Source organism: Aotus nancymaae, unplaced genomic scaffold (assembly GCF_030222135.1).
Source record: "Aotus nancymaae isolate 86718 unplaced genomic scaffold, 86718_ANA_hifiasm-v0.15.2.pri h1tg000059l, whole genome shotgun sequence".
In the NCBI taxonomy this organism is placed as follows: domain Eukaryota; kingdom Metazoa; phylum Chordata; class Mammalia; order Primates; family Aotidae; genus Aotus; species Aotus nancymaae.
The window spans coordinates 51,912,080-51,926,852 of NW_026988473.1; the positions used below are offsets into that span (position 1 = coordinate 51,912,080).

General features: G+C 40.8%; 1 protein-coding gene across 1 annotated transcript; it reads left to right on the forward strand.

Moving 5' to 3' along the window:
- The first annotated feature begins 1,023 nt into the window (after positions 1-1,023).
- Positions 1,024-8,607, forward strand: NLRP10 (NLR family pyrin domain containing 10). The gene is made up of 3 exons (XM_012456394.2): positions 1,024-1,048; positions 4,789-5,184; positions 6,764-8,607. Exons 1-3 carry the CDS (start codon positions 1,024-1,026, stop codon positions 8,605-8,607), a joined length of 2,265 nt encoding a protein of 754 aa, XP_012311817.2.
- The last annotated feature ends 6,166 nt before the right edge of the window (positions 8,608-14,773 follow it).

Below are 14,773 nucleotides of genomic sequence, written 5' to 3' on the forward strand. Positions count from 1 at the left end.
TTCATATGTTTTTCTCATTGCCCTTGTTTCTTAAGAGTTTGCTGTGAAGAAACACTGTGTTTAGAGTGAGTGTGTAAGTATATGTTTGTGTGAATGAGAGAGAGACTTACACCTACCAGCTGGCTTCATCTCTCTCTCACTCTAACTGACTTTCCATTTTGTCTGCTCATTTTTCTGATATCTCTCTATATCTCTTCTCTGACTCTTTATTCTTTTGATCTCTTGCTGTTCCCACTCTTGGTTTCTATTTCTTTTGTCTCCACCCCTTCCTTTTTGGGACTCAGTTCCTTGGTTGCAATTGTCCCGTAGCCGGGCCAGGGTCGACAGGCAGGAAGGACTCATTTCATCTCTTGCCTCCACCTTCCAATTAGTTGGTTCCATGCATCTCATTCCTCCTTCCTTCAGGCGTGATTCTGAATCTCTGACACAGTGATCTCCAGACCTGGTGCCTTTGCAGTAAGTGGCCTTTCTGCTCTCTGTCATGCTCGCTGCGGAACTGTGTCTCACTCTTTTATTTTCCCATCTTGGTCTCTGGGTCCTGGCTCTTGGAAGTCTTGTTTTTGTCTCTAGCCTCAGCTTGGTCAAGGCACTGAGAAAGGCCAGTCCCATGACTGCCTGTTCCCCTGGACTCTGGGATACTCCCTGATTATTGGGCACAAGAGGCCTTGGTGGAGGAGGAGCGGTGCACAGGAGGAAAGGCTTGCAGCAGCCTCCTCTAGGTGTCTCCCCTCCTCAGACACCCGGCCCTTTCACTCCTCAGAGATATTCTTGCACGTACTTCACATAGCATATTGAGACTCAGACATGACCATGCTTATCTTCTGACCACAAAACCCACACACCTGCCTTTCTCTGCCAAGCAACCTCTCTCACTTTCTTCAGGAATGAATGGATGCTGTTCCTTCCAGCCTCCTGTCAAAGGCCAATCTTTTGCCTTGGCTTCGAATCCCACCCCAATCCCCATTCTCTATTCCCTGCTCTGGTGCTTGCCTCTCTCTTCTGCATTTCTAACCTGAGCGCTCTATGGGAGGTTTTGTGTCAGCATCAGGTACTTCCACCCTTTCCCATGTTAAAGCAAACAGAGAAGGTTCTGTTTTAAAGCGAACAGAACCTTTTCTGTTTGGTTTAACATGGGAAAAGTTGCAAGTACCTGGATGCACATTTCCCACATTACCTCAGGACCTTTCTCATAACTTTTGTTGCCAAGCTTCCAGAGAGATTTGTCTACATATGTTTCCTCCATTTCTTTACCTCTTACTGATTCTTTGCTAAGTTAATTTTTATCTTGTCATGGTAATACATGATATGTTTCTAAAGTCAATTGGCATTAAAAGGCTTATGCCCTGGAGCAGTAGTCCATTCTTCTCCTGATGTCCAGTCTCTCTTCTCTGAAACAACTATTAATACATTAGCTTTTAACTATTTCTTCTTACATCTTGCATTTTGAAATAATATGCGTACTGCATATCACTACCTTTTGATTCAACATTTTAGGCATTATCTATTGACTTCCTCTTCCAGGATACTCCACCATTCTCCTTTCAATATCATTATATTATAAATTTTAGTTAGAGCAATGTTTAGTGGTTACATTATGATTTCTATGTGAACATTATTCACACCCGAGTGTTGTAGTTTACTATTATATTTCCTATTTTATTTTTTGTTTCTCTTCTTGCTAATCATTTTATTTTACTTTCATTTATCTGGTTTTCTTGGAAGTTACTGCTAGCTTTTTCCACCTTCTAATAGCCTCCCAGTAGACTCTTTTAGAGGACCAATAGCATCAGCGAATCAATCAAGTCTTTATTCTTTTTGGAGAAACCTATTCTCTTTCTGTCAGGGCTTTTGGGGATCCTCAGCTCTCTAGGCCAGAGGACCAGCTCCCTTCTGGGAATTTGTTTTCTTCTTCTTTTTTTTTTTTTTTTGAGATGAAGTCTTGCTTGGTTGTCCAGGTTGGAATGCAGTGATGCAATCACAGCTCACTACAACCTCTGCCTCCCGGGTTCAAGCGATTTTCCTGCCTCAGCTCCCCAAGTAGCTGAGATTATAGGCATGAACCACCACTCCGGGCTAATTCGTGTATTTTTAGTAGAGATGAGGTTTCACCATGTTGATCAGGCTGGTCTCAAACTGCTGACATCAAATGATCCACCCGCCTCGGCCTCTTGAAGTGCTGGGATTACAGGCATGAGCCACCATGCCTGGCCTGATTTTCTCCTTATTTGAATTCCTATTTCATGGATCTCCTATCTTCTTTCTTTTTCATTCTCCAGTGGTTTCAACAACTTAGAGAAATGGTGCACTGGTGGAGGAAATGGTGGTGACAGTGCTTCGATTCTGTTGTCTCTCTCGTCAAACTGCCCCAGCCTAGGCTGGGGTTAAGTGGTAGTGGAGGCGTATGGGTTTCAGGGAGGGACGTGGGAAGTCTCCTGGGCTCTTTTTCTCTCGGTGATAGAATAGTTCATGCCTTCTGCCCCTCCCTTGTTTCTCAACTTCAATATTTAAAAGAATGAGGTCAAGTTCCCACTAGTGAGCAATCCTTCATCCCATTTACAGTCAGAGGCAATGTGTGGGTAGTTCTGCTTCACAGAAGCTTGGGGCCAGGTGGGGAGGGACCCTTTCGTTCCAGGCCTAAATATACTAGGAATTATTAGGTATCAAGCAGTAGCTGGCAGGTACCACCGCCACCAAACAGAAGTGAACTAGTGAGTATGGGCTAAGAGGGCCCAGACTTGGACCTGTAGAGCTGTCTGACTAGGACAGGGAATCTATTTCATTTCAGGCCCAGGCCTTGCTTACTGGGATCCCAAGTCTGAACTGTGGTAAGCAGCCTAGACTGGACATCTTCTTGGCAGGTTCTAGTGTTGTCTTTTCTTTCCTAAATTATTAAATAGCTTTGCTAACATCAGAAATTTGCAGGGAAGCCATGAGTCTTCCTATGTAGCCTGAAGCTTTGCAGTAAATTGCTCCTGTTTTCACAGGCCTGCTTTTCCAAACTGGCCTATGACTCACAACCAAAGTCCCGTGTATCCTAACACGTTCCAAACACTTTCTTTCTCTGTCAGTATGTAGTCAAGATGTTGGTATTTGAATCACAACAACTCTCTGTGTTCCCAAATTCTCTTTTGAACACTCTCAATGATGAGTGTGACATTGCACTACTGAGATGGATTCCCTATGGGCCTTAGGTCACAGGTATATTTCTGGATTCTGAAAGCTTTCTATTCGTTGTTGCTTTTTTTTTTTCCAATGACTGCCACCTGGCCTACATTTTAGTTCTGTATTAGAAACACAACTCAAAATCCTGCTCTCCATTCCCGGCTACTTTAGTATTTATAAATGTCTCCAGTTTCTGGTAACATTTAGCCTAATTTCCTGGTTCCTGACTCTGTCTTCTATGTCTTTATCTTTTGAGGTTTTTTTCTGCCTCTCTCCTCCGCCCAGGACATAGACCACAGTTAAAATCCTGCCTCTTTGCCCAGTGGCCTAGCTCTGGAAAACTCTAAAAAAACATTTTTCTCTAACTGCCAAATTTCTCATGTGGAGTGGTACCCGAGATGATTTCTGAGATGATCTAAAAGGATATGTAGATCACCTGGCACAAAGTCAGCACTTACAGTTGGCGTTTCCTCTTCGTATCATTATCTGGACTTGTCGCCTTATCTGAATTAGGAGATTTCTAGCTTTGCAATCCATGTGTGACTGAGGCCAGGAGGCTGACATATGAAGCCAATGGGTTGAGTGTAGAAAGTGTAGACTTTTTTTACCGTCTTGCCATACCACAGCAGTTCCAGCAAATGTGCTCCAGCTCTCTATAGGTTCATGCAGCCAGGGACAGGCTCACTTTTTTTTTTCTTGAGATGGAATCTCGCTCTGTTGCCAAGCTGGAGTGCAGTGGCAAGATCTTGGCTCACTACAACCTCCATCACCCAGGTTCAAATTATTCTCCTGCCTCAGCCTCCTGAGTAGCTGGAAATACAGGCATACACCGCCACACTCAGCTATTTTTTTTTTAAATTTTTAGTAAAGATGGGGTTTCACCATGTTGGCCAGGATGATCTCGATTTCTTGACCTTGTGATCCGTCCGCCTCGGACTCCCAAAGTGCTGGGATTACAGGTGTGAGCCACCGTGCCTGGCCAACAGATTCACTTTTAAAACTTAAAACTTGGCCAGGCATGGTAGCTCAAATCCCAGCACTTTGGGAGGCCAAGGTGGGTGGATCATCTGGGGTCAGGAGTTTGAGACTACCTTGGCCAAAATAGTGAAACCCCATCTCTATTAAAAATACAAAAATGAACTGGGTATGGTGGTAGGCACCTGTAATTCCAGCTGCTTGTGAGGCTGAGGCAGAATTGTTTGAACGCAGGAGATGGATTCTGCATTGAGCTGAGATTGTGCCACTGTACCCCAGCCCGGGCAACAGAATGAGACTCTGTCTCCAAAAAATAAATAAACAAATGACTTAAAGTTTTATTTCTTCATCCATCTGTCTAAGGAGGCATACAGAGCCTAATAAAGAATGTATGTGAGAGGGAAAGAGGGAGGGAGGAGTGAGAGAGAGAGAGAGAGAGAGAGGCAGAGACAGAGGTTGGGGGAGAGAGAGAGAGAGAGATTGAGAGATTAACACACCCACATACCTCCCTACCCATTTGCAAACACAGTCACATGTCACCTGATAAAGAGGCAGAGGGGAATGACTAGGAAAATTCCTCTGCTGTCTCATCTGCTCACCTTTCTTGGAGCTTTGCCGGAATATCTCGTCTCCCTGGCCTCTACTCTGCAGCTTGCCAAGACCCAGAAAGCAGGGAGGGCCTCTCAGCAGTGGACCTCTCCTTTTGCCTCCTTCTCCACGTCACTGGTCTGCTGGTGTGGACTCGATCCTTCCTCCAGATCACCATGGCCATGGCCAGAAAACCCCGGCAGGCATTGCTTTGGGCCTTGAGTGACCTTGAGGAGAAGGATTTCAAGAAGTTAAAGTTCTACTTACGAGATATGACCCTGTCTGAGGGCCAGGCCCCACTGGCCAGAGGGGAGTTGGAGGGCCTGATTGCAGTGGACCTGGCAGAATTACTGATTTCAAAGTATGGAGAAAAGGAGGCTGTGAAAGTTGTGTTTGAGGGCTTGAAGGCCATGAATCTGTTGGAACTTGTGGACCAGCTCAGCCACATTTGTCTGCATGGTGAGTGTGGAAGGGGGAAGGGGGAAGGGGAGGGCAGGATGGCACTGGGACTCCCCCTACCCCATGGCATTTCCAGAGCTGTAGCCTGTAACTTATGCTTTCTGTCACCTTGCCCTCTAGTCCCCAATGCCCCAGAGTCCTTGGTGGTCTCCACCTGAGGGCTCCAACAACTGTCAGGAGGGGGCTTGAGCCAAAGCTGGGGATTTATTAAAGAAAAACACTAGTCTTTCTTCCCCACCTCCTACCTCCAGTTGCAGTGGCAGAGAAGGGGAGAGTTTGAAGAAAGGGGCTCAGAGACTGGGAGGGTGTTGGTGAAAGGATTTCCACTAACCAGAAGAAATGGCATCAGGATGTAGGGTCAGACCTGTCCCTAGCTGTTTCCTGACAGGCAGTTTAGGCCGCTTCCAAGTCTTCTGTGCCCTGATCTCTCAAGGAACCACACTACAGAATGGGTAGGCGTGGAGCCCAGTGGCCTCCTGCTCCTTCTGTGGGTGCCTGTGGGGAGGGAGGGACCTTTCAGTGCCTGTGCTCCCTCCCATAGGCTGCTTTCATGCCTGAAATCTCCTCTGCTACCTAAAAATGGGAGGGTTTCATGGACTCAGAGTCATGGCTCTTGCTGAGAAGCGGGTTTATCTTTAGCAGTTGGCTTGTCCTTTCCCAAGAACAGGCTTGTCTTAGTCCCTTTTGTGTTGCTATAAAGGAATACCTGAGAACTGGGTAATTTATAAAGAAAAGAGGTTTATTTGGCTCATGGTTTGGCAGGTGGTACAAGAGTCATAGTGTCAACATCTGCTTCTGGTGAGGCTTCAGGAAGCTTTCAGTTACAGAAGGAAGTGAGGGCAGAGCTGGTGTGTCTCATGGCAAGAGAGGGAGGAAGAAAGAGGGGAGGATGTGCCAGCTGTTCAACAGCCAGCTCTTGTGTAGCTAATAGAGCAAGAACTCACTCATTACTGTGGGAAGGGCTCCAAGACATTCATGAGGGATTTGCCTCCATGACCAAAACATCTCCCACTAAGGCCCCACCTCCAACACTGGGGATTACTTTCAACCTGAAATTTGAAGGGGACAAACATTCAACCTGTATGAAGCCTGTTATCACTTCCTCGTTTTCAGGCTTCCCTTTCCTTTCTCCTCTCTCTGTCCTCACCTCTTCACATGGAGACATTTCATAGGAACATTCATTCATGCATTCTCAGACAGGCATTTTGAATTTACATGTATTCTTACAGACACACATTTGCAGATGCACCCTGACATGGCTTTCCTGCACAACAGTACATGAATGTCCATGAGCACATTCCATGGGCGCATGTGGATACCAGCACTCGTGCACAATTATCCACACACACAGAACACACCCTTGCGTACTCACACAGATGTGCATGCGCGTCTTGCGCCTGCAAACACAAGCTCATGCACACATACAGTGGCCCCTCCCCATGAAGCCAGTACTGTAATCTCAGGGAGATCCAAGTTGGAGAGCATAGAAGAAGACTAAAGAGCAGAGTCAGTTTGGAGGAGCCATTTTGCCTTTTAACATTCCCATTTTACCATGTAACATCCCATTTGTTTGGCTCAGATTACAGAGAAATATACCGAAAACAAGCGCGCTGCCTAGAGGAGGGGCAGGAAGTGGGAGTCAACGGCAGATACAACCAGGTGCTCCTGGTGGCCAAGCCCAGCTCAGAGAGCCCAGAGTCACCTGCCTGTCCCATCACCCCGGAGCAGGAGCTGGACTATGTCATGGTGGAGGCTCTATTTGACTCGGGGGAAAAGTCCTCCCTGGCCCCATCCTTAGTTGTGCTAGAGGGGTCTGCTGGCACTGGAAAGACAACTCTCTCCAGAAAAATGGTGTTGGACTGGGCCGCCGGTACTCTGTACCCAGGCCAGTTTGATTATGTCTTTTATGTAAGCTGCAAAGAAGTGGTCCTGCTGCTGGAGAGCAAACTGGAGGAACTCCTTTTCTGGTGTTGCAAGGACAATCAAGCCCCTGTCACAGAGATTCTGAGGCAGCCAGAGCGGCTCCTGTTCATCCTGGATGGCTTTGATGAGCTGCAGAGGCCCTTTGAAGAAAAGTTGAAGAAGAGGGGTTTGAGTCCCAAGGAGGGCCTCCTGCACCGTCTAATTAAGAGACGTATACTCCCCACATGCTCCCTTCTCATCACCACCCGGCCCCTGGCTTTGAGGAATCTGGGACCCTTGCTGAAACAAGCACGCCATGTCCATATCCTAGGCTTCTCTGAGGAGGAGAGGGGGAGGTACTTCAGCTCCTATTTCACGGATGAGAAGCAAGCTGACCGTGCCTTCGACATTGTACAAAAAAATGACATTCTCTACAAAGCGTGTCAGGTTCCAGGGATTTGCTGGATGGTCTGCTCCTGGCTGAAGGGGCAGATGGAGAGAGGTGAAGCTGTCTTAGAGACACCCAGAAACAACACTGACATCTTCATGGCCTACGTCTCCACCTTCCTGCTGCCCGATGATGATGGGGGCTGCTCTGAGTCTTCCCGGCACAGGGTCCTGATGAGTCTGTGCTCCCTGGCTGCTGAAGGAATGCAGCACCAGAGGTTCCTATTTGAAGAAGCTGAGCTCAGGAAACATAATTTAGATGGCCCCAGGCTTGCCGCTTTCCTGAGTAGCAATAACTACGAGTTTGGACTTGCCATCAAGAAGTTCTATAGCTTCCGCCACATCAGCTTCCAGGAGTTTTTTTATGCCATGTCCTTCCTGGTGAAAGAGGACCAAAGCCGGCTAGGGAAAGAGTCCCACAGAGAAGTGCAAAGGCTGTTGGAGGTAAAAAAGCAGAAAGAAGATGATGAGATGACCCTCACTATGCAGTTTTTATTGGACATATCGAAAAAAGACAGCATCTCCAAATTGGAGCTCAAGTTCTGCTTCAGAATTTCTCCCTGTGTAGCACAGGATCTGAAGCATTTTAAAGAACAGTTGGCATCTATAAAGCAGAAGAGGACCTGGGATTTGGAATTCTCCCTGTATGAAGCTAAAATGAAGAATCTGGTAAAAGGTATTCGGATGAACGATGCATCCTTCAAGATAGCACATTCAAATAAAAAGAAATCCCAGAGTCAGAATTCATTTTCTGTTAAAACCAGCTTGAGTCATGGACAGAAAGAGAAGCAAAAATGTCCTCTTGTGGGCAAAGATAATATAGCAGGAACACAAAAGGAGGCTTCTACTGGAAAAGGCAGAGGGACTGAGGAACCAGACGAGGAAGTTAGGTGCAGTGGGATGGGAAGCAGAGAAATGGGGACAATTGTGCTGAAAGGTTGGAGGAATGAAGGGGTGAAGGGACAGGAAGATGGGGAAAGACAGAGAGAGTTAAAAAGGATGGAGAGAGGAGAATCAGACAAATGGATACTAGAAGGAGTGAAGGACAAAGGAATGAATAGCAAAGAGAGTTAGATTAGAGAGGATCAGATGACATTAACATAGGACCAGGGTAAATGTGCAATGAGTTCTTAGGAACAGCCCCATGTACTACCAAGGTCTCAAGTGCCCTCCCCAGAGGCTGTTTATAACTTCCTACAGTATAGAGTACAGTTTCCATAGCTCCTCATTATCATTAACACGTTAATGTTAATGACAAACCATTTGGTTCTGACATTTGACACTTTCCTATTAAATAAACTATTTCCTGCTTATTTCAGAGAGGGCTTCTGGAAACATTCCACAAATTGTTTTTACAGCCTAAAGCTACAGGGATACAGACATGTAAGAAAGACAAGGATTATGCATTTTGAATTCATCTTGATATGTCCAGACCTGTGCAAAATCCTGGCATACAATAGTGTGTAGTAAAGGTTTATTGAATGTATAAATGTTTAGGGACCTCTTTGTCCTCAATCTGAAATGAAGATAACTTTATATGATTAAAGATTTTGATACATGGATGTTGGTAATTGGGAGAGGGAAAGGATAAATTAGGAGTTACATACCAAGGCTCCACCAGATGAAAATAGTGCCTGGCTGTGGATTTCACGGGCAACAAAAGCAGAGGTAGCACAGTAACTTATATTAGTGTTATAAGCATATCGAAATTATGCAAGAAATAACGTAACCCTTTTATGGGCTAGAATAATAAATATAAATTACTTATAGTCATTATTGCTAGTTGAATATGAATGAAATACCATTGATGTGAGAATCACGGTGGTTTACCAGAAAGATTAGGAACACTGGTTCTAATAAACCTGGTTCTAAATATTGGATCTAAATACTGGATCTGCCATTTTCTAGCTATATACCTTTGCCCAACTTATCTTTTCCAAGCATTAGTTTTAAAAAATTTATAAAATGAAATTTGTAATATTTATAATTTAGGGAAATTATAAGGATTAGACCTACTACTGCTACTGCTACTAGAGTAGCAGAAACAATGACAATAATAAAAGCTAACACATTTTAGAGCTCTTGTTGTGTGCCAGGTTTTGGGCAAGCATTTACATACATAAACAGTTTAGTTTTGTCTCATTTAAAAAATGTACATAAATGTTCTATTGTGTCTTGGCCTCTTTCCCTCAAAATCTAGTTTTTATATGTTAAACATAATGTTGCTATAATCATTTCAAATATCTTTTTCTGCACATATATACTCATTCATGTTGATATACCTAGAACTAGAATTTCTTGGTCAAAGTGTATATATATTTTCAGCTACAGAAGATAAAAGTAAACAATTTTTCAAAGTGGTTGTATTAATCTTCTCTAATAAAGAGTAAGAGTTCACATTATTCCAAATCCTTGCTGACACTTACTACTGTCAATCTTTTCACTTTAGTTGTTCTTGTGGGTATGTAATGGCCTCTAATCATAGTTTTAATTTGCATTTTTCCTATGAGTAATGAGGTTGTCTATAAATACCTTAATTAGCTATTTAGATACACCTTTCGGTGAATTGACTATTTATGTTTTTTATTCATTTAAAAATGTTGTTGACAATATCTCTCATGAACATATATGCAAAAATCCTCAACCAAATATGAACAAATTGAATCCAACAGTGTATAAAAAGAATTATATATTATGACCAAATGGGATTTATTTCAGGTATGTAAGGCTAGATCAACATTTAAAAGTTAATGTAATTTATCACATCAACAGACTAAAGAAGTAAAATCATATGATCATATCAATAGATGCAGAAAAACATTTTCAACATCTATTTATGATAAAAACCCTCAATAAATTAGGAATAGAGGGGAACTTCCTCAGTTTGATAAACAACATCCACAAAAGCCCTATGGCTAAAATTATACTTAATTGTGAGAAAGTGGATGTTTTCTCCATAATATCAGGAACAAGGCAAGGATGCCTTTTCTGACCACTCCTATTCAAATTTGTGCTGGACGTCCTAGCAATGCAATAAAGGAAGAAAAGGATGCAGTCATAAAAAAGAATGAGATCATGTCCTTTGCAGGGACATAAATAGAGCTGGAGGCCATTATCCTTAGCAAATTAATGCAGGAACAGGCAACCAAATACCACATGTTCTCACTTATAAGTGGGAGTTAAATGATGAGAACACATGGACACATAGAGGGGAACAACACACACTGGGGCCTGTCAAAGGCTGAAGGGTGGGAGCATCAGGAAAAATAACTAATGGGTAGTAGCTTCAATACCTGGCTGATGAAATAATCTGTACAACAAACCCCTTGACATAAGTTTACTTATGTAACAAATCTGCACATATGCCCCGAACTTAAACTTAAAAAAAGAAGAAAAGGAAATAGATATAGGGATTGGGAGGGAAGAAATAACCTGTCTTTGTTCACAGATGACAAAATTGTCTATGTAGAAAATGTCAAAGAATTGATTTTAAAAACCCTCTGGAACTAGTAATTATAGTAAGGTTGAAGGATACAAGGCTAATATGCAAACTTCTATTGCTTTCTTATATACCAGCAATGAACACAATGCCATTTACCTTAGCACCAAAAAATACTTACATATAAACCTAATTAAATATGTACAAGATCTCTATGAGGAAAATGACGACACTCTGAGGAAAGAAATCAAAGAAGCTGTAAATGAATGGGAAGATTTTCCATGTTCATGCATAGGAAGACTCAATATTGTTGAAGATGTCAGTTTTCCCCAACTTGATCTATAGATTCAGTGCAATCCCAATCAAGAGCCCAGCAAATAACTTTGTAGACATTGATAAACTGACTCTGCTTATGTGGAAAGGCAAAAGACTCAGAATCGCTAATAAAATTTTGAAGAAGAATGAAGTTGGAGGACTGCTGCTATCCAGCTTCTTCCTACTATAAAGCTACAGTAAGACAATGGTATTGCTAAAATAATAGAGAATCACTGGAAGAGAACAGAGAACCAGAAATAAACTTACACAAATACAGTCAATTGATCTTAGACAAAGGAGCAAAAGCAATTTAATATGGAAAAAGTATACTCTTTTCAACAAATGATACTGAAACAACCGGACATTCACATGCAAAACATGAATCTAGATGTAAAATACAAAAGTACTAATATAAACTACTAGAAGATAATATAGGAGAAAATTTAGGTGATCTTGAGTTTGGTGATGACTTTTTAGATAACACCAAAAGCATGATTCATGAAAAAAAATTAACTAGTTGGCTTCATTAAAATAAAAAACTTCTGCTCTGTGAAAGACACTGTAAAAAGAATGAAAAGATAAGCCAAAGACTGGGAGAAAATATTTGCAAACACATATCTGATAAAAGACTTGTGTAAAAAAATATACAAATAGCTCTTAAAACCCAATAATAGGTAAACAGTCTACTTAAAAAGTGAGTAAAAAGATCTGAACAGACAGCTTATTAAAGAAGATACACAGATGGCAAATAAACATTTGAAAAGACATTCAACTTCATATATCATTAGGGAATTGCAAATTAAAACCACAATAAGATACCATGACACTACTGTTACAATGGCTAACATCCCAAATCCTGGCAACACTAAATACTCATTAGGATGTGGAGTAATGGGAGTTTTATTCATTGCTAGTCAGGATGCAAAATGGTACAGCCACTTTGAAAGACAATTTGGCAGTTTCTTACAAAACTATATATAGTTTTACCATGTGTAAGATTTAACAATCATGCTCCTAGATATTTGCCCAAGTGAGTTGGAAACTTATGTCCACATAAAAATCTACACATGAATATTTCTAACAGCTTTATTCATAATTGTCCAAATTTTGAAGCAACCAAGATGTCCTTCAATAGATGATGGATAAGCAAACTGTGATACATTCACATAATGGAATATTACTCAGTGATAAAAAGAAATGAGCAATTAAGACATGAAAAGATATAGAGGAGCCTTAAATGCAACTACTAAGTGAAAGAAGCCAGTCTGAAAAGACTACATGCTGTATAAATCCAAATATGTGATATTATAAAAAAGGTAAAACCGTGGAGACAGTAAAATAATCAGTGGTTACCAGGGGTTCAAGGAGAGTCGGAGAGGGATAACTAGGTGGAGGCACAGGCACTTTAGGATAGTAAAACTATTCTGTTTGATATTATAATGATGGAGTCATAAGTTTTCAAAACCCATGGAGCTGTACAATGCAAAGAGTGAATCCTAATGTAAACTATGGCTTGTAGTTAATAATAGTGTATCAAAATTGGTTCATCAATTATCACAAATGTATCACACTAACGCAAGATGTTAATAAGGGAAAGTGTGAGGGGGTGGTGGTGGTGGAGAGGGTATATAGCAACTTTCTGTACTTTTTAAAAAAAACAGCTTATTGAAGTATAATTAGTTGAATTAATACAATAAATTGTGCAAATTTAATGTATAAAATTTGATGAATTTGTACATATGCAAACATCTGTGAAACCATCAACACAATCAAGGTAATAGACATCACAATCACCTCCAAAAGTTTTCCTGTGTCCTTTTTTCTTTTTTTGTGATAAGAACACAAGATGAAATTTAACTTCTTATAATTTTTTAAGCACGTAATACAGTATTGTTGATTATATGTGGAATTCTGTATTTTCTGTTTGATTTTTCTTTAAACCTAAAATTGCTCTTAAAAAACTAAGGAAATCGGAATAAAGTATGAACTTAGTTAATAAAAATATGATTAACTTTATCAGTTATATGTGTCAGACATATCTCTTTTAATTTTTTTTGGCTTTTTTTTTCCAGTCTTTTGATGCCTTTTGATATAAAGGAGTTCTTAATTTATTAATTTTTTTCTTTTATGATCAATAATTTTATTTTCTGTTTAAGACATTTTTCTATCCTAAGAATATAAAAGAATCTTCTACATAAGCTTCCAGAAACCTTATTGCATTACTTAATATATTTAGTCTTGTAAACCACTAGAAGTTAATTTTTGTGTATGGTATGAGATGGATAAAGTTTTATTTTTTTCCCAGTAATGCTAATCAGGTGATCTAATACTATTTATTCAAGAGATCAACCTTTCTCCACAGTTCTGCAGTATCATCTTCATCATAAATCAAGTGTACATAAGTCTGTTCTGAACTCTCTATTCTTTTCCATTGATCTATTTGTATATTCTCATGGCAAGTACCATGCAGTTTTTATTACAGTAGTTTTGTAATAAGTATTGTCACCTGGTAGTGGAAGAACAACTACTTTTCTTCTGGATTTTTGTGGCTATTTTAGGTCCTTTGCATCTACACTTAAATTTTAGAAGCAATTTGTCAATTTCTAAGAAAAACATTAGAATTTTAGAATTTTGATTAAAATTGCATGCAATCTATAGGTCAAATTTAGGGGGCTCGACAATTTTATAATATTGATCCTTCTAATCCATGCACATTGATTGTGTGTAGCTCTACTTTTTATATACATTTGATGTCTCACAGCAATATTTTATAGTTCATATCTTTTTATGGTATTTAATACAATTCTAAGTGCTATTCATAACTTTTTATTTTCTTTCTTATTGTTTTTACAATTAGCTTTTTATCAATTTAATATAATTTTTTGTACATTGATCTTGTATACTGTGACTTTCCCAAATTTACTTATTTTTTAAGAGTTTAAGAGCAGACTTTTTGGATCTTATATTGACATATTATGCTGTCTGCAAATAATGACAGCTTAATTTCTTCTTTTCTAATCACTGTACCTTTAATTTATTTTTTGGTACAAATTTTGTTTATCTGTAGATTCTAGACTTATAATCTCATCTCACTGCAATCTCTGCCTCCGGGGTTCAAACAATTCTCCTGCTTCAGCCTCCTGAGTAGCTGGAATTACAGGCGCCTGCCACCACGTCCAGCTAATTTTTGTATTTCTTAGTAGAGACAGGGTTTCACCATGTTGTTCAGGCTGGTCTTGAACTCCCGAGCTCAGGTAATTCACTTGCCTCAGCCTCCCAAAGTGCTGGGATTACAAGCATGAGCCACCGCGTCTGGCCTTCTTGAATTTTAAAAAATAATTTTGCTGGGTGTGGTGGCATTACATGCCTGTGATTTCAGCACTCTGGAGGCTGAAGTGGGAGGATTACCTGAGTTTAGGAGTCGGAGGACAGCCTGGATAACATAGCAAGAGCCTATTTTTAAAACCTAAATGTATGCATACATAT

Coding starts and splice junctions, on each gene's coding strand:
- NLRP10 (XM_012456394.2), top strand. CDS start 1,024: ATGGGAGGTTTTGTGTCAGCATCAG. Junction 1,049..4,788: donor AGGTTTTGTGTCAGCATCAG/GTACTTCCACCC, acceptor TCTACTCTGCAG/CTTGCCAAGACCCAGAAAGC. Junction 5,185..6,763: donor CAGCCACATTTGTCTGCATG/GTGAGTGTGGAA, acceptor TGTTTGGCTCAG/ATTACAGAGAAATATACCGA.